Consider the following 25,211-nt stretch of genomic DNA (forward strand, 5'->3'; position numbering starts at 1 on the left):
TATACCCTGCCTTCTGCAGGCACAGATGATGCGCTGCCACCAGAGGGACTCAATTCAAAACTTTTAGCCTTAAGCTTCAATTCCCTCAAAAATCTTTCATGTGCTAATTTTTCTTTTTCCTTTTCAAAAGCTATTCTGTTATTCTAAAGCTCCAACTTCTTACTCTCTAGGTCCTTTTGACTCTCCAACTTTAGCTTAGCCATCTCCATTCTATGCAATCTATTTCTCTCTCTGTCCTCCAGCTGTCCTGGGGACATGCCCTTGGAAGAAACACTGCTGCTAATGGGGGAATACACTCTCTCCCTGGCTGGACCCAATGGCCAATCCAGCTGCCGTTCTGCATTCTCAGCCTCCTCTGTAGGCTCTTCCACATGCTCAGAGGCATTTCTTGCTTCCACCCAGGCCCTCAGCGCCTCTTGGAACTCATTCTTCTTGGTGAGGCCTGGAGTAGCAACTTTACATTTTCTACAGAAGGCTTTCAGCTGTTTTACATTGTAGGCCTCCAACCTTTCTTCCTCAAAATCTATATCCATCAATATGAACTGGCAGTGTTTAGTAAAAATAACAGTTCCAAGGAAAAATAATTCTACCCAAAAAATGTATATGGTTGCGTTTGGTCTGCACTCACTAGTAGTGCACAACAATCACTGTATATGAGTCACAAATGGAAGTCCAAATCATCACCGCTGACCACAAATGTTAGAACTGGGTGTCTTTAATTGGCAATGGCTTATACCTTTGTCCAAATCGGGACTCTTGCTTCTAGTTAGAGTAAGGGGCTACACTCCTAAAATAACCCCTGCTCAACCCTGTGGTAGCTTGGCACGAGCAGGAAGGCTTATCTCAGAGGCAGTGTGTAAAGCATTTGTGAACACACACAGTAATACAGTGAAAATGCTACAGATGGACACAATACAGGTTTTATAAGAATAAGTATTCTTTATATAGACATAACACAAGACCCAAACAACAAAAATCCACAGTACAGAAGTAAGAAAATGACTTTAAGTTGGTAGAAATAACTCAGTTCACTTTAGATGGTAAATGCGACACATTTCTCACAAAGTACCATTGGATGCATCACGCAAGATAAACAAAAGGTTTGCAGGGAGAATGATGCATCTGTTCCATGCTTCGAGGTAGGTGATGTGTCTGTTCCTCACTGTTTGCGCGAAGTAGGCGATGCGTCTGTTCCTTACCGGAGAGGTGGAGATGCGACGATCTCGTGGTGCGTCCCGGTTGCGATGCAACAAGATGGCGCCTTGATGCGATGCAACAATCCAGTGCGATGCAGGAAGATGGTGTCCTTGATGCGATGCGACGACGTGAAGACGATGCGTGCATTCCCGACGGCCGTGAGGCGACTTTGTAACTTTAGGGAGCCACGACAGGCCCTGCGACACGCTTCTCCGGTGATGCGACGGCAACCCTTGCGGTAGCGACACACTTCTCCAGTGATGTGACGACACACAGTTGCGACTGAGACATGCTTCTCCTGTGATGTGACGGTGACCCTTGTGGTGGCGGCATGATTTTTTAATGATGCAACAGCTGCGGATGCGACATGCTTCTTCTCGTTGAGTCGCACTTCCAGCTCCCAACAACACGCAGGCTTCTGCAGACATAAATAATTCCCAGCAAGGAAATTCAGAGGGGGGAGCTGGTGGTGAAGTCTTGTATCCCTGAGACTTCAGCAGGAGGCAAGCACAGTTCAAGCCCTTGGAGATTCTTCTTCAAGATGATAAACGTTGCAAATAAAAGTCTGTCTCATTTCCTTGGCAATAAAGAAACCGCTGCAGACCACCCCAGGAATTACATCTAAAGTTCGGGGTCTGGGCCCCCTTTTTTATACACACAAATCCTTTGTCTCTGAAGGCAGAGAGTGTCTGTACCTGGTCCAAACCAGTTCTGGGTGCATTCTGCCAGTCCACAACTTCTTCCTTTCTTAGTGTGGGCCTGGGTTATCAGACTCACCACAGGAGGTGGAACCAGCATTGTGGAAGGCAGACACAGCCCAATTCAGGCCCAGGTGCTACTCCTCCCACCACTCCCAATGCAGATAGGTCTATTTAGCCTGTGCTGACTCACCCAGCCCCTGTCACTCACAAACCAGACATGGAATACACAACTTAGCAGAGGGAGGGTTGGATGGTTAGGCAAGAAAATACCTACTTTCTAAAAGTGCTATTTTCAAACACAAAATCAACTTCACTAAAATATGTATTTTATCATTCTGAGTTCAGGTATACTAAATGTGTTTTTCTACCATGTTCCCTGGGACAGTTAGGATTATAAGATGTTATAATCAAACTGCCCATTCTGGCCTATGGGGACAGGTAGCCATGCAGTAGTGAACACGATATTGGCTATAATTCACTATCAGGACATGCTACACACATCAGGGCATGTCCTACCTTTCACACATAATGCAACCTGTCCTAGGGCCTACCTTAGGGGAATCTAACATGTATAAAAGGGAAGGGCTAGGGACTGGTTAGTGGGTGGACTTACCAAGTCGACATGGCAGTACTAGACTGCACACAGGCTCCGCAATGACAGGCCTGAAACACACTTTACAAGCTGTTTCTGTGGGTGGCACAATCAGTGCTGCAAGCCCACAAGCAGCATTTGATCCAAATGCCGTGGGCACACACAGTGCACTGTACTAGGGTCTGACAAGTAAATCAAATAAGCCAATCATGGAGTCACTAATACATTACAACAACAATTTACAATAGGGGGCACTTGCACTGGGGCACTGAATAGCAGTGACACAGTGCCCAAAGCATCTAAAACCAGCAAAAACATAAAGGGAGACTCACTCCAATAGTACCAGGTCTAACTATATATATATTCGGTGTTGTCGCAAAAAATGAGGATTAAATCTTGGCGTGCTGCGCCGAGAGTGTACGCCAATTCCCTCGGGGCCTTTCAGGCATAGAGTGACGCATAACAAAACACAATGGTTCAGCACTCCACACTAAGTAATATTAAGTCAATTACTTTTGATGAATCCGCTAAGTAGGGCTTAAAATTCTTTTATTCTGATTTCTTGATACATTTCTTGATGTATCAAGAAATCAGAATAAAAGACTTTTAAGCCCTACTAAGCGGATTCATCAAAAGTTATTGACTTACTATTACTTATTGTGGAGTGCTGAACCATTGTGTTTTGTTGTGGAATTTGGGGTGAATACCCTGGGGAGCCTAGGGGTATGTGGCTTCAGGTTCTTGGCACCCATATTTAGTGTACACAGGGGACCTAATTGTAGATAGGTGCAGTCATATTGCCTTGTACCCTTGGATCTTTTTTTGTTGTTGTTGATAGAGTGACGCATACGTTATGCATAAAAGAAGAAGTTTAGGTGGAAAGCAGCTCCTGTTAGAGCACTCTCAACACCAGCGACACTCTAGAACTGCTCACCTCAAATGTCTGTTTTTCCATCAAAGTTTTTAAGCATAGGATTAGCACAGTGCTATCCACGCCGAGATAGAAAATGACAAAGTCTTTTGCCATTTATACAGCAAAGTCTTTAAGCATAGGACTAGTACAGTGCTGTCTTGCCGAGCTGTAAAATGACAAAAGCCATTTATCACTCCAGCCACAATATTACAGCTTTGAATTGGTAAAATACCAACTTAAGCCAACCTGAAATAAGAAAAAGCAACACCTGACACAGTGTTTCGCTCTAATTAGAGCTCTTCAGAGAGTGATAGCTCTGTCCAGACAAAAGGGAGCACCCAGTATTAAGTCAAAACAAAACCCTTTCAGGCATAGAGTGACACATACATTATGCAAAAAAGAAGGAGAGAACTCTGGGTAGTTCCCAAGTTTAGGTGGAAAGCAGCTCCTGTTAGAGCACTCTCAACACCAGCGACACTCTAGATCTGCTCACCTCAAATGTCTGTTTTTCTATCAAAGTTTTTAAGCATAGGATTAGCACAGTGCTATCCACGCCGAGACAGAAAATGACAAAGTCTTTTGCCATTTAAACAGCAAAGTCTTTAAGCATAGGACTAGTACAGTGCTGTCCTTGCCGAGCTGTAAAATTACAAAAGCCATTTATCACTCCAGGCACAATATTACAGCTTTGAATTGGTAAAATACCAACTCAAGCCAACCTGAAATGAGTAAAAGCAACACCTGACACAGTGTTTCGCTCTAATTAGAGCTCTTCAGAGAGGTATCGCTTTGCCCAGACACAAGGGAGCACCCAGTATTAAGTCAAAACAAAACCCTTTCAGGCATAGAGTGACACATACATTATGCAAAAAAGAAGGAGAGAACTCTGGGTAGTTCCCAAGTTTAGGTGGAAAGCAGCTCCTGTTAGAGCACTCTCAACACCAGCGACACTCTAGATCTGATATCCAAGAAACTCCTCCAGAAAGAAGAAGAGGCCACAGCAGGGGAAACATGAGTTGCATCTTTATTCAAATCCACAAGCCTTGGCGATTCAAAACATCCATTGTGGCGAATGCATTTCGTCATCTGTGCCTTCTTCAGCACCGTGGGTGTAGCTAAACAAGAAGCAGGCGTGTGTCCCGGATTAAGTATCCAGCCCCCTCCTCATTGATGAAGAGCTGCTCCGCCCCCAAGGTAAGTACCAATCGCCTTATACCTCCTTCTAGCCGCCTCGTGGATGGCGCCTACAGGTCCCAGCATGCAATGTCCAATACTGGCAGGTATTGCGGGGAGTGGATCAGCGCTCAGATGTTGGTGAACCCCAAAGTCCATGTGACCTTAAAACAATGTGCCCCCTCGAGTCCCCAGACCGCATCAACCCCCCATGCCACAGGAATCCTTTCGGCGGGGGCAAGGCAGGGAATCCACCTCGCCCAGCGTGATGTCGAGTGACTTCAACACCGCCCCATCTCCTCCCTGGCCTGGAGGTGGGCCAAGGTTGTTTCGGTACCCTGGATTCCAACTACATTCCACCGAAGCGGAGACCAGCAAGTCCAAGGCCTTTTGAAGATACGGGGGCCTCTTAAGCACGACACTGGAGCTCGCACTGCAAAATGTCCAAGAAACTCTTCCAAAAAGAAGAAGAGGCCACAGCAGGGGAAACGTGAGATGCATCTTTATTCAAAACCACAAGCCATGGCGATTCAAAACACCCATTGTGGCGAATGCATTTCGGCGTCTGTGCCTTCTTCAGCGCCGAGGGTGTACCAAAACAATCAAGACAATAAAGATGCTCCGTCTTTCGTTGCGATTGCTTCTGCCAAACAGAAATTCACGAACCACCGGAGATGTAGGAAATGTATTTTTTTATTGTCCTCAAACAAAAAAAGAGCGAGAGACAGAAAGAGAGAAAGAGAGAAAGAGAGAGAGAGAGAGAGAGAGAGAGAGAGAGAGAGATAGAGAGAGAGAGAGATTGAGATCAATTTAGATATATCTCAAGCAAGAGATAGTCTTCTCATTAGATTTAGTAGATATTCAAACTACAGGAAATTATAAAAGCTGCCTTTTCTAGACAAATCACAATACAGGTAAAAACTATTCCCTTTTTTAATGCCCAGTGATTATCTTTCTACCTATCCAAGATTTGGGTCTCTAGACTGATCTTAGAGGAGACAGGTTGTAATAATGTTTAGTGCAGTCAGCTTTTGAAGTCTTTTTTGCCTAATGCCTGTTTTTTGGTATCTTTCGCAGCTACCCATTTGGCCTGCCACAGGTGGAATGACACATGGGAGCACCCAAATGGTTACGCACATACATCATGCTGCTGGGGGAGTAATGGTAGGTGAGAGGAGATGCTAGTAATTGAGTTGGAACTATGTCTTGAATGTTTCCCTTGTCCTTCCATGCTAGCGATGAAGAAATGGCCTTTAGAGTAGTTATTCAGCATGACACCTAACATTCACCTATTCCTTGTCTTGACCAAAAGTCACTCATTGCTATTCATGCTCACTTATCTTGGGACACATTTTTCAAAGAGCATTTTTTCCGGTGACCTTGCAGTACTTTCTCCCCCAAACAATAGAAATTTACATTGGATTCAATAAGCCTGTAAGAGTTCTGTTTTGCCTTGAACTTTATGTTGGCCGTTTTAAATGTTCCTGTCCCTAGTGACCCCACATAAAGGGGACAAATGGAATGCCATATTTGTCCTGGTAATAGCCATACCTTCTAGGATGCACTGAATGTTGCGGAACTGAAGATGACTGCAAAGTGATAACCTTGTGCCCTCTGCATATTTTGCAAATTGGAGCTTCAGTAACTTCTCCCTTGAAGGTACTGCTTTAAAGTGCAAAGGTCAACATAAGTGTGTTATATCTAGATGATGTGGGATTCTCTTCTAATGTTAAGATCTATTCAAAGTGAGTGAATCTTTAAAGATTCCTGATGCCAATAGCATTCCAGGTAAATGTTATTTCATCTACTATTCTGCATGAAATCATAAAGACCACCTTGATGATTATGTAGCTATTCCTTACTTAAGCTGAGTGATTTGGAAACTGTGGTGTAGTGATAGGAGAGGGATAATTTGTGGAGGGCAGAGATGGCGGTTACTGAAGGTGGGCCTTGTACTGGGTTGTGCCTGGCTCTCTTTTCTTTGTATTTACAGCTAAGAGTCTGGACATTCCAAGCCCGAATTACACAGAGGAGCAGCTACATGATGTTCAGTGTCATGCTATACAATTCTGAAGGAGACTGGGTAAGTAAGATGGGACGTCAGAGGGGAGAATTACTTATACATTTCTGTGTTTCCTTTATCCTCCATGGATGTATTTCTGTCACGTTAGTTGTGTGAGACACATTTAAAGCTGAAATCTGAAGGACAATCGTCAAATTGTGATTATGCAATTCAGGATGCTGAGCTCCACTATGATGAAGTATCTTGAAGCTGAACATTCACGAAGTAAACTGCTGCCACAACAATTTAGAGATACACAGAAATACTGAGATGCTTTGATGAGCAAAAAGTCCTGTAGCAGGATAGCCATTTACATCTTTGCTATGTGTATGCAGAAGAGTGGCAAGATGCTTGATCTTCATGAATTAAAATACAAGCATGAATTGACAATTTTAACCCAAAATAAATATATAAGATTCTCTTGTGAAAAAGGGTATCCTCTAAGCCGAGCAAAGAGTTGTAGCATGACCAGTCTACAGAGCTTCTTTTTTGGGCAGCACATCTGTATTCTGTCTGATTACTGGTGATACAAAATCAGTTGTAAATAAACAAACTCTGATTAGCTATGAAATACAACTGATCCATCGTAAACAAAAGCAACATATTTCAATTTTATTCGCTAAAATACATGATTAGATTTAAATTTATTCATATGATCTGTCATAACGGGCAGGCTATAAGGTGTTATTTCAACTTTCCTTTTTTCTTTAAAAATTCAACATGAGTCAATCATAATCTTCCAACACATGCGCCATAAATGTCCATTTTAGCATTGCGTTTCATTCAAGAGCTTCCTTGTGCCTCAGGGACATGGGGTGCATGCAGGGAGCACTACATGTGCCACCTGTGTGCATGCACCCCATTTCCTGCACGTCATTGTCATTCCATGCCATACCGTGCAGGAACTGTTTTTGGCGTTCCCATTGTGGTCCCCACTTTCGGAGGAACTGCAATGAGAACGTCAAATAATAGTTTTATAATTTGAGAGTGACCCCTTAGCACACCAGGGGAATGGAGTACTTTAAACAGTAAAAAAGGGGGATTTCTCCCCTTGGCGAGCAACTGAAGTTACACAGACATAATAGTTGTCTAGGTCAACTAAACACAGTAAATAGGTTTTGTATGCTATAATGCACCCACACAGTAACAGTATAGTTTTGTTATTTATTTAGTAAAAAATGTTTCTATATATTACATTGCTTAAAAATAAGCCATTGCGCGCCTTTTGAGTCGTAAAAAGAGGAGCACACAAGATTCAAGGCTATCGGGAGTGGGAGACTTTTTGGACTGTTTATCATCAGAAAAACGAGACCCATGCCATAAGAAGAACCCACCCCGCAATAGTTTTACTCTTACCCTTAAAGAATCACGAGATTGAGATTTGGCAAACAGTTATATTTTGGGGCAACTAATAAGGATTAACAGACAGCCCGTATACACAAAAGTTAAAGGAAGAATCGCAGAGGGCAGTGTCCATTTAAAAAAATAAGCAATAAGGTGAAACCTACAGTCAAAGAAAGAGCGGCTCATAGGAGAAGCGATTTTAAAATTAAGAAGGAACGCTTTAAGACTCAAAAGATGACGCAAGAGAAATCCTAGAGATACAACTAAGGGTGATGTAACCAGGAAATCTCTTTGCAAGTGGCAACCAACCAGTGCCCAGAAGCAGGAGAGACTGATCATTTAGTCTTGAAAAAGATGGCAGAGTATCAATAAAGGCTATCGAAACGCGTCGCCGCCATTGTTGCACAATCAAGAAACCAAATCTATCTTGTAGACAAGATATAAAACGGGTCCAGGTTTAAATTCTGTGAATACCAGGTTTCCAGTTGTGCTAAATGTAAAGACCTATAAGAAGTGTCTGTTTGTATCTCCCCCAATATGTTTCTTGTTTCTCTTTAATCAATTCATGTTGATGAAAATTATTTGTGATTTAATGTGTTTTTAACTATTATGTGTATAAAATGATGTTAATGAAATTGTAAACTGTTTTTATAATGGCTTGTTTTTAAGCAATATATATGTAATATATAGAAACATGTTTTACTAAATAAATAACAAAACTATACTGTTACTGTGTGGGTGCATTATAGCGTACAAAACCTATTTAATGAGTTTAGTTCACCTAGACAACTTTTATGTCTGTGTAACTTCAGTTGCTTGCCAAGGGAAGAAATCCCCCTTTTTTAACGTCAAATAATAGCCTGCCAAACACAAGAAATACTTGTAATCGGGCAGGTGGCCTGACCACGGGTTTGGTGGTGCGGCTGCAGGGCAAAACCGACGCTGCACTGCCAAACTCGTATCTGGCCCCACGATGGGACATAAGAGCTTGGCTAGCAAGGAACATATATATCAGAGAAAAAGATTTATGAGAGGCAGGATAATATGTAAACCCATGTTCTGCCATCTGAGAATATCGGCAGACATATCCACCAGAGCATAAGAACTTATTACATGCAACAAAACAGCCCTAGCTATTTCCTTTTAGCTACAGGTGCTTCTTGAAGAAGAAGAGTTTAGCCCTTGAATACTAAAAGATGAGTCTATCCACGGGTTAAGGATGATGTTGAAGTCCACGCAAATCATCAATGGTTCTGACCATTGATGTAGCTTAGAAAACAGACAATTAAAGACCACAGGTTCATCAGTGTTGGCCCAGTTGAGTACACATTGCATAGTGCATAATAGGCCCCTGTTGTCTGTTGCTATGAGCCATCATCCACCTATCCTGAGCCAGTAGGGCAATCCCTCTCTGAGAGAAGTGAAGCAAGCTGAGGATAGAACTTCATCCCAGAAATCATCAAGAGGGGAGGCGTGTTTATTCAAGAACTGAGTTTACTGTAGGCCAACTAAATGTGGATGAAGATAGCGTAGCACCTCTTTAATTAATTTTCGCTTATAAGATGCTTACATTTAATTGATATTCCACAAAAGAATATGAAGATACTGGTCAGGACCACACCCCAGGCTGAACCTTGACATTCTTGATTGAATAACTTGCACACCCTGAAAGAGAATAACAGCACAGAATAATTCTTGGTCCTAACTTTACCATCCACAACCATAAGGCCTCATTTTTTCCCAACAACCTGACCAAACATTCCAACAAAAAAATCAGTATAAAGACAAAAGTGACCCAGACCCTGGCCCCGCCACCCACCCCGACCCCCAGCCTTCCTCCAACCCTATCTCTTCCATGCAAGTCCCAGAAAAAGGGCTGACCAACCCTGGTAAAAAGAATACCACTAGCACTTTAGTAGACATGAGTATATAAAGTCCCCTATCCCCCAGAGCATCGCAGACCAAGGATGGATGTGGGAAAAAGAACTAAAGGGGTAGGGCAGTGACCGCCGGAGACACCCGTGCAAAGGACCAAAAATGTTTTCACCCAGAGCCATAATTAATAAATGAAGAACCCTCATGAAACCTTCATGAAATCCAACCTAGGTGTCAGCTGACCCTGCAGACCTAAAGCTTCCATTAACAGAGAGAAATAAAAAAAGAAAAGAGGGAAGGTGTACCCAAGAAACTAAGTTAACCACTCTGTAACAACCTACAAGGAAAAAGAATCAAGAAGAAAAAGACAAAACAGAATCAACCAGATCCTTTAGTCTCCTTATTTCCCTCCACTGACTTAGTCAAGAGCTCCTCACCCCAGGCTGTTTAATACATGAATACATTTGCTCCTCATATTGGATGCACACGTTTGCTGGCTCCAGTAATGAAACCGAAGTTCCAAGCTTTTGAAGTTCCGCAATATGCTCTCTCAACTTCCAACGCCAAACTACAGTCTCATGAGAGAAATCTGATCGAAAAAAAAGTCCAATCCAGCCGCTTCACTGGTGATCCTGGATGAACATCCATGTTTATCTACTGAGGGAGGAGGAAGTTACCCACATATATCAGGATGGCTTGTGAATAACGAGGATATGAGAATGGATAGCGATGGGCTCTCTGAATCATGCTGTCCATGTCCAGCACCCCAGTGTAGAAAAGGCTTCCCTAAACAACCAAAATATATAGCCTGTAGGATTGGTCCTCTGATCCCTCGGGATCCCCAATATCTTAAGGTTATTCTGGTGAGTCCTATTCTCCATATCTTAAATGCTTGATGAGAGCATGGTCATTGGAACTACATGTCATGGAATCTGGCTCTTGACTGCTCTCAAGAGAGTTTTATGGCTTTTCTGAACCTTCTCAACTTGCACAAGTTGTGAGTTCCGGGTTTCCATATTTGCAGAGAGTTTCCATTAATCCTAGGGTTATATCAGATCACAATTCTTTATCGAAGAAATGGGCTGAGTGTTATCTTTCTGGTTCTGTGATAGGGCTAATGAAGCTGCAATTTCTGGGATCAAGAACTCTCAAGGGACTATTGTGAAAAATCCTGCCCTTATCCAAGAGGAGTTCCACAGCATTTATCAGAAGTTGTGTGACTAGGAATTGGTCCTTTCTACAGACCAGATCATCCAGTTTCTTCGGGTCCACCATCATCGGAAACTGTCTGCTACAAAATAGCTTAAGCAAGAAGGTCAAATATCAGTCTTTTAAGTGTAATATGCTATTGGCTAGCTGGTGCGAGGTAAGGCCTATGGCACTGATCAACTTCCATTGAATTTCTATGTTAGATTTTCACATCTTATATTACCGGTTCTCCATGCTCTATTCAACTCTTTTGAATTACTTGCAAAATTTAAAAAAATAGACCCACATTGTCATCCTTCCTAAGACAGGGAAAGATCCCTTTCTCAGTGGTTCATTTCAGCCTATTTCTTTGATTAATGCTGATTCCAAGATGTATACTTAAATTTTAGGAAACAAGCTTAAGCAATGGTTATTTCTGATCTTGTTGGTGAAAATCAACATGGTTTTGTTCCAGGGAGGTAAAACACTGCCCATGTCAATATTGTTATCACTGCATTTGAGGCAGGCTGTGCTCAGGGAAATCAGGGCAGAGCAATCATGTTGGACCCTGAAAAAAGGCCTTTGACTGGGGTTCATGACCTTTTCTTAGGGCCATTATGGCTGTGTAAGGCTTTGGGCCGCGCTTTATTGCTTTGATTCAACAGCTTGACCAGAATCTTAAGGCTAGGGTTTAATGTTCAGGGTCTTCTACCAACCTAATTTAGATAAATTTGTGGCACCCGTAACTTGATGTCCACTTTCACCTTTGCTCTTTGTGCATTATATAGAACCTTAAATTCAAGCCCTCATGAGCCTGAGAAATACTGTTTTGCTGCGGATCTATCAACGTGAGCTCAAAGTGCTTGCCTGTGCGGACGACATTACCATCATGACCTTTGCCCCAGAGGATTCTCAGGCAGCTTTTGAAAAATTGGCTAATGAGTGTGGGGCTATCTCTGGGTACAAACTAAACCTTGATAAGACCCTGCTCCTCACCATCACAGTCCCTTCTTGGGATGATAGGCGATTGGTCAAGTCGGTGACCTACCTGGGGACCGAAGTCTCTGTGAAAATGGAGGATGTAAGGGAATCTAATTATGGCGTACTATCCGGCAGAACACAGGAGAGATTGAGTAAGTGGCATCATTTTCACATTGGTCTAATCTGTCAATGCAACCTAATCACAATGATTATTCTCCCTTGCTACCTATACCTTTTTCTGGCATACCATTATATTTAGCCAAATACTTTTTACACAGACAGAAGCTATCTGCCAAAAGTTCATTTGGGGGTATAAAAAGCCTAGGGCTAGCATACATATGTTACAGCAACCATGACTGGAGGGTGGACTTTAATTACCAGATTTACGTTTCTACTTTCTAGCAGCATTTATGTCCAGACTAGTGAAAGCATTGTGGTGCCAACCAGCTAGGTGGATTGTTTCCGGAATTCCTCTCTTTCGGGGAACCAATATCACCCCACGCTTTGGCATTATTGATAGTGTCTATTTGAAGCAAACTCGTTCTGAGATTGACTCTATTTGGGCCTATCCGAAAATGCAGATGTTGGTGATTACATTATTTAACACATTTTCTTATATAGGTTCTAATCCTAACTTTGTATTTGTATCTGGGTTTTATATCGCGCCAACTCACCGACAGGTCTCAAAGCGCTTCTGACCAAGTACAGCAACAAGAAACAAGGTGGGAGAGTGTGGAAATACCGACCTATCTTACGGGGATGTAAACGCGTCCTTGAAAAGTAAGGTCTTCAGGGATTTCCTAAAGCGGAGAAGATTGGATTCTCTACGAAGCACCTCCGGCAGCTTGTTCCAGATGGTGGGGGCTTGGACTGAAAAGGATCTGCCACCTTTGGTTGCCAGTTTAAAGCGTGGGCAGGATAGCAGAAAGGAGTCGGAGGATCGCAGAGTGCGCTTGGGTTCATACACTTCAAGCCTATCTTTTATATAGGCTGGCGCCTGTCCACTTTACCCGTCAACTGCACGGATATTAGATCAACTGCTGTCATACATCCTGCATACTTACTTTAGGCTCTTTCTTTGAGGGTGAGTGTCTTCTCTCTTTTGAGATAATATCACAGCGATTTCTCTTCCTTGCTTGCTGTATCAAGTTGTATTGTTGATGAACTAAGCCATGCTGATCATGAAGCTGTACTGATCGAATACGGATTGAATCATATCCCTTAACGGATGTCTAAGGATTAAAAGTGGACTAGAATATTGGAGACTTTGAAACTGTTATTGACCATCTATTACTTAATGTGTGCTTGGAGAGGATTTGTATATATTTTTCAGACATTGGCCGAGTAGTGAAGCCGATCTCTTGGGGTCCAAGTTATTGCTGATGAAATGAGACGCACAAATATTTGATCAAATTCAGTTCTGAATGTCTCCCGGGTTAAAACTCATCAGTTCAAATTTATCAATGACTTCTATCATACTCCTTATCATTTAATAATTATTAATTTGAGGCAGGACTCAAGTGTTTTCGATGTTCTAGTGATTGGGCAGACTCAGTTCATATCTTTGTCACCTGTCTTGCAATTTTTCAATACTGGCAGGCCGGATTTGTTAAGCTGAATATGCTTAGCATTACTATCAGGAGGTGGGCCCCTAAATTAATTGTATTGAGGCATTCACCTTGTGTACTAGGCCACCTAAGTGGGTTTTTTCTGTGCTATTTCTGTAGCTCGACTGAATCTGGCCTGACATTGGTTGTTGGCCTAGGCTCCTAACACTATGCTCTGGTGGTATGAATTTACTATAATAGGACTCTTGGAGAGCCTGATTATCCCTAATGATGATGGCGTGCTTGCCTTAGGAAGATATGGGCACCGTTTAGGGGCTGTTTGGTGCAATTGCAGGCAAGTCACTACCACCCATCTCCATAGCTTTTACTTTCCTTGTTTTTTCTGTTCTTGATCGTACTCTTTTTTTTATGCATCCAGCTACATTGTCTCTATGATTGTTCGATTGTTATGTCTTATAACTTTTGTACCTCCAACTGGTGGATTTGTTTTGTAATGTGTTATTTTGTGTCTTACTTCTGACCTCAATAAAAATATCTAAAAAAAAAAGACAAAAGAGTGTGCTTGGTTTCTGGTGTTGCTAAATGAGTGGCAACAGTTTATCTGCTGCTTTGAAATAATGACACAAGTGTCTTTGCTTTAATGAATGTAGCCTGCTAAATCATTGGAAGAGCCAAGAAAAATTCTCCGGCCCCAATAATAATGGAATTAGAGTAAAAAATAGTCACAGTGGAACAGTTGGAGTACTCTATTGCCATGCACATAGAAAAATCAAAATGCTATTATAAGCAGTTTTGTTTTGTGGAATGTTTGAGCTCAAGAACATAATTGTTAAATCTTTCTTTCAAGTTTAACTTCACAACTGGGAGTACACTCTCTAGATGGTCAGGTATAAAATCTCAAGTAGGTTCACTCAATCCTTGTTCAACAGATTAACTCCTTTAAAAAAAATAATAGTACTAGTTATTTCTTTTGTTTAGTCATATCCTGTCATTTGTTTAATCCTTTTAAACTCTGTTGGAGATAGCAAGTTGGACCTCATTGAGTGAATAAAAGAAAGGAAGATACAACAAATCATGGGTGCCTCTCCATCTCAGTGTGGTTATCAAAAGTCAACAGTTTTGATGTTGCCATTACCTCTTTCATAAGACCGAGTTATTCTATACAAATTAAAAGTCCTCTCCTCAGGCCTTCAACCCACATTCAGAGAAATTGAGGCGTGACAACACATTTGAATGACCAAGAATGTCTGAACATATTTAGATGACTGAATGTTTTATTTACGTGACCATCAGACATGATCAGTCAGACTGATTTTCTATACACTGTATCGAGGTCCCAAGAACTGAGTATTCTCTGTTGTTTGAACAAGTAGGTATCTTTATGCAGAGGGCCCAATCTGGGTTAATGACAGATACTACAAACAGTAAGACTATTCATCACCCTACAGTAGGCGTTCAGGTATAATATTACATTAATACTATACCATTGAACCTGAACAAAATCTCTGCGGGAAGTTTGAACCTTCAATTGACAAAAGGACCTGGTCAGCAGGGCGAGAGATTAACACTCATACAACATTCCAAAGATTTATAAAGTGTAGTGTACTAGGAATAGATTTTTGCTGGTGGTGATGGCCAGCATTTCTGGGACCCAGGACTGTTTTTTCATGATCAGACGTTTGCTCGGAATCAGAGAGGAAGAAAGGAGGAAGAGAACGATAGGAAACTGAAACAAGTGGAGAAAGAATAGATGGAAAAAAACCTGCTCAGTGATGTAAAGATAGAGGCTTGAAGTGTAATGAAGATGAGGCAGCTATAGATAGAGCAACTAAAAATAGTGATGTGTGTATAGTCAAGTTAAGTAAATATGCAGTTATGAATAGTAGTTTTAGCCTGAACAGGTTGAAGCGCTCAATGGGAAGATCACGGAGGGGGAGATGGCTACAGCTATCTCCGAACAGAGCAATGGCAAAACCCAGAGCCCTAACAGCTTCCCTGTAGCCTTTTTTTAACATTGTAACATCTAAAGTAGCAAAGCCAATCTCTCTATGCTGAGCACGGCCTGGGAAATGGGCACCTTGCCGCATGCTCTTCGTGAAGCACCACTTTTTCTGATATATAGGGATAGGAAACCCATAGATGATTGTGCCTCTTATAGGCTGATCTTATTGATTAAAACAAAAATTAAAATCCTGGCCAAGAATCTAGCAAACCACCTCATGTAGGTGGTTGACTTGCATTTTAATTTATGCCGTACAAAGCCATGAGTCATATTCTGCAGGGATTGATAGGATGCTTGACACACAGTAGGGGACTACAAGAGTCAGGGGCCATACTGGTCTTGGAAGCTGAGAAGGCCGTTGACTCCCTAACATGGCCATATATGATGGCCATGCTCCGCAAGAAGGGATTTGAACCCGATTTCTTATCCTGGGTTGGCCTACTATATAAAGACCCAGTGGCAAGAGTCTGAGACAACGGGGACCTCTCAGAAAGTTTTGGACTATCCAAGGGCACCCAACAGGGCCGTCTGCTCTCACCCATACATTTTATGGTCGCTCTTGAACCCTTGGCATCGTGGATCTGAATAGACTACAAATATGGGACCTCCGAAAGGACCCGGGCTGTGAGGATGTTCTCTCACTATATGTTGATGATATCCTCCTCTACCCCTGTGCTCTCTGCTGAGAATACTGGTCACCCTGGAGATTTGGGACCTATGCTGTGTTCTGCATTAATTAGCAAATGTCGGTGGCCTTTTCCATGGAGGTGGGAGACCCGAAATGGGCTCTGGATTGCCCATTCCGATGAACGCCCCAGGGGTTACGATACTTGGGTATTTTTGTGACACTAAACCGGACTTGTATCTGCAGGGAAACCTGGTGAAAATCCTATAGGTCTATTAGAGGGATGTGGAGAGTCGGAGGAATCTCACTCCTGTAGGTGAGTGGACCTTTATAAGATGATCTATTTACCAACATTTTGTACATCCTGCAGAATACCCCCTTCCCAGTCATGGATGCCTTCTTCCACAGGGTGGACAATGTCACAAGGGTTCTCCTGTGGGACGGTGGGATACCAAGAATTGCCCTCTTGTTACTGACAAGACACCAGATGGAGGAGTACATTGCCCTCCCAAACCGCTGGCTCTATTACTGGCCCTCACAGCTGCTGACTGTTAATTCTTGGGCCTTTTCTGGCCAACAAGAATCATCCTTGAGGGCAGACCGTACTGCTATGGCCCTGGAGGGATACCTCCGTCGACTCTACGGAGAAGGAGGGCTAACCTATTCCCCTTACCACAGAGACAGTGGTCAACATAGAAGTGGGCAATGCATACAATTTGGTGGCGGGGCTGATTGTCATTGGCGACCACACTTTGGGCCTCGGATATCCTCTGTGGTTTGCACAAGATAGAGGGACATCAAAATGGGACCTTTTGGGGATCTCAAAACTGGGTGACATATTGAGGGAAGATGCAGTGACCATGTTTACTGATTTGCACACTGAATGTGAGCTGTCAGGGAGTCAGTTTCCTAAGTACCAACAGATGCGATTCATTCTAGGTAAATGGGGGGGCCTACAGGAAGAAGTGGAAGAGGAATCTCCTATGGAATACAGGGTGCCTCCGACAGAGCATGCACGGTCCAGGCTCTACTCCACACTCTTGAGTAACAGCCTTCCATCACTTGAATCTTTGAGAGAAAGATGGGAGAGGGGTCTGGGTAGATGGGAGGATGATGAATGGGGGCAGGTGTGCGGGTATCCTAGAGAGGTCACGATGCAGGCGAAATTCTGCTTGATCCAATTCAAAATCCTGTGTTGGGCACATTACACTTGCACCCGCCTGTTCCGTATGGGTCGGGCAACTGATGAACAATGCCTGAGGAGATGCCGCATGAAAGGCACCCTGATGCACACACTGTGGCAATGTCCAAACTTTGGGGCCTAGTGGGAACGGTGGGTGATAGGATATTGGATGTTTTGGGCTACGAAGTGAGACTTACACCCCAACTGGTCTCATTAGGCATTTTGGGTGAACAAATCCTGGACCACTGTGCCCTATTTTTTTCAGCTTGACCCTGATGGTGGCTAGTAGGGATATCCTGAAGTACTGGGGTGCACCCACTCTGCCTACTGTAGAAAGCTGGCTCTATATATACTATACAAAAGTAAATTATAGTGTGCACAGAGTCCAGTGGATCCCCAAATGATTACAGAAGTATAAATAGACAATGCCTCACTCTCTATTTATGGTGTGGGTGAGCAGTAAGACTTTATGAGAGGGTAGTGTTAGGCATTTACTGTACCCACTCAGCCAATAAATTGTGTCACACACTCAAAGACTAAACTTAGGTAGTTTTTCAGGGGGCATTTCTAAGATGCCCTCTGAGTGCATTGTGTATTAAATCCAACACTGGCATCAGGGTGGGTTTAATGGGCTCGGAAGATTGATACCAAACTTCTCAGTCTTTAGCAAAGCCATCATGGAGCTGTAGAGGTTGGAGTTACAAACTCCCAGCCCATAGTCTAAAATGGCATTACTGCCCTTACAATACCTGTGAAAATCACAGATACTCTATCGACCCAGGGCTCATGCCAATGTGCCTTCACCTGTGGCATAATGCACCTTGGCTTAGGGCTATAAGGCCTGCTAGAGGGGTGACTAGCCTATGCCACAGGCAGTATTTAGGTGGAAATGCGACTTGTTGTTTCAGGGTCTCCCCCTGGTAAACAGACTTCACTGGCAGTGTATTGGTCTCAGTAAGACTCTCTGAGGGTGCAAAATATATGATTCAGCCCTCAGAGACTTTCTCTAGCTACAAGGCTCTTGATGCCCCTTGCACCTTGAGACTTATATGTAGGCCAGAGGAGTCAATCAATCAATCAATAACTTATTTGTAGAGCGCACTAATCACCCGTGAGGGTCTCCGGGTGCTGAGTGGGGGTGGGGTTGGGGGTGCAGCCACTGCTCCAACAGCTAGGTCTTGAGAAGTCTCCTGAAGGTCAGCAGATCCTGGGTCTGTCGCAGCTGTGGGGGAAGGGTGTTCCATGACTTGGCCACGATGTAGGAGAAGGATCTGCCGCCATTGGAGGTCTTGTGGATGCGTTGGACGGTGGCAAGGGCGCAGTCGGCGGACCTAAGCTGGCGGTTCGGGGTGTAGAAGGTGAGACGCTTGTTGAGGTATGCTCGTCTGGCGTTGTGTAGTGCTTTGTGGGCGTGGGTTAAGAGCTTGAAGGTGATCCTCTTCTTGACTGGGAGCCAGTGCAGGTCTTTCAGGTGGGCAGTGATGTGGGTGTGATGGGGTATGACAAGGATGAGGTGTGCATAGGCATTCTGTATGCATTGGAGTCTCTTCTGGAGTTTGGCAGTGGTTCCCGCGTAGAGGGCGTAGTCGTAGTCCAGCCTGCTGCTGACAAGGACCTGAGTGACTGTCCTTCTGGTTCCGGTGGGGATCCATCTGTAGATCTTGCGGAGCATGCCGCGGGTGTTGAAGCAGGAGGAGGAGATGGCGTTTACTTGCTGGGTCATTGAGAGCGATGAGTCCAGGACGAGTCCCAGGTTGCGTGCATGGTCAGTGGGTGTGGGTGCGGCTGGTCACCAAGAGTTGTCCCAGGTGGAGGGAATGGATCTGAAGATGAGGACCTCTGTCTTGTCTGAGTTAAGTTTCAGGCGGCTAGTCTGCATCCAGCTGGCGACGACCTTCATTCCTTCATGGAGGTTGATTTTGGCAGTGGTGGGGTTTTTGGAGAGTGAGAGGATTAGTTGAGTGTCATTGGCGTAGGAGACAATGTTGAGGTTGTGCGAGCGGACAATGTTGGGTAGCGGTGCCATGTAGACATTGAAGAGGGCAGAACTGAGGCATGATCCTTGGGGCACGCCGCAGATGATCTTGGTGGCTTCGGAACGGAAAGGGGGGAGGTGGACCCTCTGGGTTCTGTCCGTGAGGAAGGAGGTGATCCAGTCCAGGGCTTTGTCGTGTATTCCTGCGTCTTGTAGGCCTGTGCGTAGGATGTGGTGGCAGACGATGTTCAAGGCGGCCGAGAGGTCCAGGAGGATGAGGGCCGCGGTGTCTCCTTTGTCCAGTAGGGTCTTGACGTCGTCTGCGGCAGCGATGAAGGCGGTTTCAGTGCTGTGATTGCTGCAGAAGCTAGATTGGGACGGGTCCAGGATGTTGTTCTACTCGAGGAAGTGAGTCAGTTGCCTGTTGGCGATCTTTTCGATGACTTTCGCCGGGAACGGAAGAAGGGAGATGGGCCGGAAGTTCTTGAGATCCTTTGGGTCCGCTGTGGGTTTCTTGAGTAGGGCGTTGATCTAAGTGTGCTTCCAGCTATCCAGGAAGATGGCGGTCTCGAAGGAGCTGTTGATGATCTTCCGACGTTGGGGTGCGATGATGCGGTTTGCTTTGTTGAAGATGTGGTGAGGGCAGGGGTCGGTTGGTGAGCCGGAGTAAATGGTGTTCATGGTCTTGATGGTGTCATCGTTGTTGACGTGGGACCAGGAGAGCAGGTGGTTGGTGAGTCTGGGGGGCAGTGGGTCTGCAGTGTTGGCAGCTGTAGGGAGGGTCTGGGTGTTGAAGCTGTCGTGGATGTCTCCGATCTTGTGGTGAAAGAAGGTGGCTAGGGAGTTGCATAGGTCTTGCGATGGCGGGATATCATTGGAGCTGGAGCTGGCTTTAGATAGCTCCTTCACGATGTTGAAGAGCTCATTGCTGTTGTGTGCGTTGTTGTTGATGCGTTCCTTGAAGGAGGTCCTTTTGGTGTCTTGGATGAGTTGGTGGTGCTTGTGGATGGCGTTCTTTAGGGCTGCGTGGTTTTCTGGTGTCTTTTTCTGACGCCATTTTTTCTCAAGTCTTCGACAAGTCCGCTTGTTTCTTTGAGGTCGGTGGTGAACCAGCTGACCTTTCTGTCTGTGCATCTGTGTGAGGGTTTTTTGATTAGGGCAAGAGTGTTGGCACAGTATTCGATCAACTGCCTGAGGTTGCTGGCGGCTGTGTCGGGGATGTTTGTCGGTAGGTTTCGAGCAAGGGCGGTGATGAGCTGGTCTTCCGTGACGTTGTTCCAGCTGCTCTAGGGGATCCATAGTGGGTGGTGGTGCGTGGTGGGTTTCTTGAAGGTGAAGCGGACGCAGCGATGGTCGGTCCAGTGGAGTTTGGTGGCGTGGCTGAAGGTGACATGGGTGCTGGCTGGGGGTCGAGCGTGTGACCGGCAGTATGGGTAGGGGTTGTGACGAGCTGTTTGAGTCTGAGGTTGGAGAGGTTATCGAGCAGGGCAGCTGAGTTGCTGTTGTCGGCGTTCTCGAGGTGGAAATTCAGGTCTCCGAGGAGGATGTAGTCTGTGGACGCAAGAGCGTGCATGCCGACGATGTCGGAGATGGCGTCGATGTACTGTGGCCGGGGACCGGGGTCTGTAGATGAGTGCTCTTCTGAGAGTAGTGTTGGGGTGGGTGTGGATCTGGAAGTGCAGGTGTTCAGCAGTACTGGAGGTGTCTGTCATGCAGGTCGAGACTCTGAGGGTATTCCTGAAGACAATGGCGATTCCTCCTCCTGATTTGTTGGTGCGGCCCCTTCTGGTGATCTTGTATCCATCTGGGATGGCTATTGTAGTGTAGTTCCTATATTCCCAACAGGCTCTGGCATTGCAATAATATACACTATAGATTTGACATAGGACTGAGGTCAGTATGTCTCTATTGAGTATACTAAACTTAATTGTGAGTGCCAGCTAGCTCAGAGGTTACTAGAAACTTTGTTGAATACACAAGAAGGGATTCGTTTCTGACAACCGCATAAACATGACAACTTTGTTTCCCAAGAATAAAACGTATCTTCAGAGTTGTGGAAACAATAGATAACTATTTTACTCAGTTAATCGTGCATGCTTCGTTTCTACAGAGTTGCAGAGAAAATAGAGAGACAGGTGTTTCAATGAAAGGGGTTTATTGAACAGTCTTCTTTCTCATGCAAGAGAGGTGAACTGCTACAATCGTTAGACAGAATGCCAAGTATAATGCATACAGCGTAAAAAGTAATATAAAATAATACTGTAATAACATTGTCTGGTGCTATGCCATATAAAAATACATACATAAATAACACAGGCTAAAATACTCAACTGGTGCTTCTAAAACAGCCCTACCCCAATGTGCCTAACCTAGGTCTAGCCCGAGGGAAGAAGTAAGTGTGTTCTTTAGCATAGGTTTAGTTTTGCCAAGAATTGCCAAAGGTTTCTCTAGGTTCTAATCAGCTCCATACCTCAGAATAAGAGAGGTTGGTATCTCCTTCACGCACTCAATTTATCAACACCCCGCAAGGGGAGTCAGAACCACTGGAGCTGGATTTCTCAGCAGAGGAGGACAGCTTCTAATCAGTGCGTCAGCTGGAGAGTTGGCTTTCTTCTGCACTTGCTGTAGTGAGCTGCGCCGGGCAAGTAGGTAGTCGAACTGCACCGGTCCACACTGTGCTTTGCCATAGCAAGCAAAGGTATATTTATACCTTGAAGGTGTTTAGGAATGCCAGCTTTGACGTAAAGTCGGGCATATGAACGTCATGATTGAACCCCTAAGAAATAGACGTTCATGTATAATAACTGAGTACTTGGAGAAATCAGTATTCAAGCAAGGGGAAGTCCCTAACGGCTAAAGAGTCTTGTTTTCCAAGAAATCATTGTGATGTAGATGAATGGAGGGAAGTAGCCATGCCTGTATTTGGGCTGCATGGCTATGCCTAAATAAGGACATGATGTCTATGCCTATATAAGGGCAACGCAAATTGTACCTACATAAGGGAATGAATCAGGAAATGCAATCAGAATCTAAAATTGCACACAACACTATGGCGATGTTGGGTGCTGAGGAGGGGTTCATCCAGGACTCTAGTTAGGAAGGCAACGTCCTGGGAGGCTGAGTCGAGTAGGTCCATGAGTTTGACGGCGTGCTTGTGGATAGAGCGGGTGTTGAGTAGTATGCATCTGAGGTGGTTATGTTCCGCTCTGACAGGTGGGGTGGGGTGTGCGGGTGTTTGGTGGCTGGTGAAGCTGCAGCCACGGCAGGTGAAGGGTCCGTGGGTGAGTGTCGGGCTGGCCTGGAAGCAGTTTGATGATCTGGGAGTGTTGAGTCCGTGGAGGAAGACAATGTCGTAGCGTCGTCGGGTGTCGTGGCCCGCGTGAGGGCCAGGGGGTCTGGTGCTGGGCGCAGTCCAGGCGTGGACGGGCGCAGATGGGCTTGCCTTAGGCGTGCCTTTGATGTGCCAGAGTGCGCATCTGCTGCTCGCGTAGCGGTCTGCATTATATAGGGAAGGACGGCTCAGCTGAGAGGCAGGAGAACAGGTGCTGGTAGAGGGGCTGGGTCAGGGCAGCAGTGGCGGGAACAGGGGAAGCGTGAGGGAGCAGGCACAGATGAGGAGGGAATCAGAATAATTAACAATAAAACAAAATAAAGATAAAAACAAAGACAGATGCTGGGGAGTGGCGGAAACAGATTAGCAACAAGTAAACACAATTAAACCAGGATCGCAAAACCTCGGAGGCAGCAGCCTCGAACACACAGGGCCGGGGGCTCCGCAGGCAGCCACGAAGAGCAGGAGCTGCGGGGAGAGTGCAGGTCTATGACCGAAGTCAAGAAGAGTGCCAATGAGGGAGCAAAGGTTCCTTTTTGGGGAAAGAACACCGGTCCTGCGTACCTGCTTAGCAGGAGCCCAGGGCACACTTAGACAAGAAGCATCAAAATTCAGGCAAAAAGTGGGGGACACCCATGCAAAAAGGGGATCTCTCCTACACAGCCCCCCAACAAAAGAGGAGGAGACTAACATTTCATTAGCAAGCCTTAATTGTCCCTAAAATACACTAGTAAGACGTGCTTTAACTTTTTTTTCTTTCACGCTTAAATATTTGTAAAGTATATTTCATTCCTGTGCACTTTTTAACTTTTTAAAACTATGATTGGCGGTTGATTGTTGCTCTTGATATTTGCTCCCACTGCAACTAGGGAGCATCATACCTCCTATATTTTCTGCCTGACTCTCTGGTTCGCCGCGGGTTCTTCCGTTTTTACAGAGAGAGTTCATTTTTCTCTTCTCTTTGTTCCTTTGCTGGCAGCTATTATGGGTGGGTGACGGTCTAGCATTTGCATATTTCCCATACCTGGGGGCTTCTAAAGCAGATGCAGGACCAGTTGCGCACCTGGCACGCTGCTGGTGTGCCGTAAGAAAGCCCATCTGCGCCCACCCAAGCTCAGACTTCAATCAGCGCCAGCCCCCTGTTAGTTTGGCCTCAGAAATTAAGGGACCTATTACCTATTCTAGGGATTCCCTGTTTTCTTATCAACGCCTTATGTAGGTATTGCCAGGTAGGTATTCCCTGTTTTCTTATCAACGCCTTATGTAGGTATTGCCTGGGTCTTCAGTTAGACCCTCACTGCTGCACAAATGGCCCAAAATGCTTGGTTTGCAATTTCTTCCTCACTAACTTTCATTGTACCTCTTTGGCTTCTACTAAATTGCCAGAGGCACCCTCTAAACAATTTAAAATAAGTTGTGGTTGTACCCTTATCAATTACAGATTGCTTGTTAGGCATGCACTAGATTTCGCGGTCTTCATGGAGGGTCAGAATATTGATCTGGCCTTTATCACTGAAACCTGGGCAGATTCATCATCTGACGAGACCTAGTATCGGCATTACCCACGGGGTTCAGAATATTTAGACATGACCGCCCACTAAAAAAAGGGCGGAGGGCTTCCAATCATATCCAGAGATCATTTAAAAACTATTTTCAATATCATTCCTCATAGGTCACTGTGAATCTATACATTCTAAAATTGAACTTAATGGTCACTATTCTTTTAATGGACTTCTCATTTATCGACCGTCTGGGTCTAGAACAGCCTTTACAAAATCCATTGGTAGTCTCCTAGAATTAAAAGCTGACGCCAAAGAATTTACTATTCTAGGCGATTTTACTTTCCATATGGAAAACCCGTTTGATTCAGAGTCTCTGAACTTAATGGTTTATATGGATGGTGCAGGTCTAACACAAATTGTCCAGGACTCCTCACACAAAGCTGGGCATCTTCTTGATGCCATTGTCATCGACAATCCACAGCTCATCTGGACATCTTCCCTTCCCTTGACATGGGCTGACCATAAGGTGAGCATGTTTGAGCTAAATGGCCTATCTGAGGCAAAAAAAAAATCATGCCCACAAATTGGAAGTTCTACTCGACGCCTATGGAGTACTATTGATGCTGGTCAGTTTAGTTCATCTCTTATTCATTAGACTCCATTGGTCAGCCTACCATCAATGGCTGGACGTATCACTAACTCAGTTAGCTCCAGCAAAGAACCTTCATAGCCATAAGACTAATCCCTCTGAATCCTGGTTTACCGGTGATCTTAGATGGAAAAAGGAGGAAAGTAAGCGATCAGAACATAAATGGAGACTTGAGTATAAACCAGAAGATAAAGAGATATATAAAATCAATTTACAGATCTACAAAAAAATGATTCTAATTGAGAAAAAGAAATTCTTTAAAGCAGAAATAGAAGGAACTGTGAACTCCTCCAAGGAATTATTCTCAAACGGTTAAAAAACTTCCAGATCCAAAGAATCCTAATATTAAT

General features: G+C 44.5%; 1 protein-coding gene across 1 annotated transcript in view; it reads left to right on the plus strand.

Moving 5' to 3' along the window:
* LOC147708724 (uncharacterized) overlaps positions 1-25,211 on the plus strand; it is a 222,161-nt gene that overhangs the window by 98,890 nt on the left and 98,060 nt on the right. The window contains exon 11 of the mRNA XM_086925770.1: positions 6,570-6,659. Coding sequence (XP_086781896.1) covers positions 6,570-6,659 — 90 coding nt within the window. The remainder of the gene's footprint in view (positions 1-6,569; positions 6,660-25,211) is intronic.

The sequence above is a fragment of the Lissotriton vulgaris genome, chromosome 6 (genome assembly GCF_964263255.1).
Source record: "Lissotriton vulgaris chromosome 6, aLisVul1.2, whole genome shotgun sequence".
NCBI classification, from domain to species: Eukaryota; Metazoa; Chordata; class Amphibia; order Caudata; family Salamandridae; genus Lissotriton; species Lissotriton vulgaris.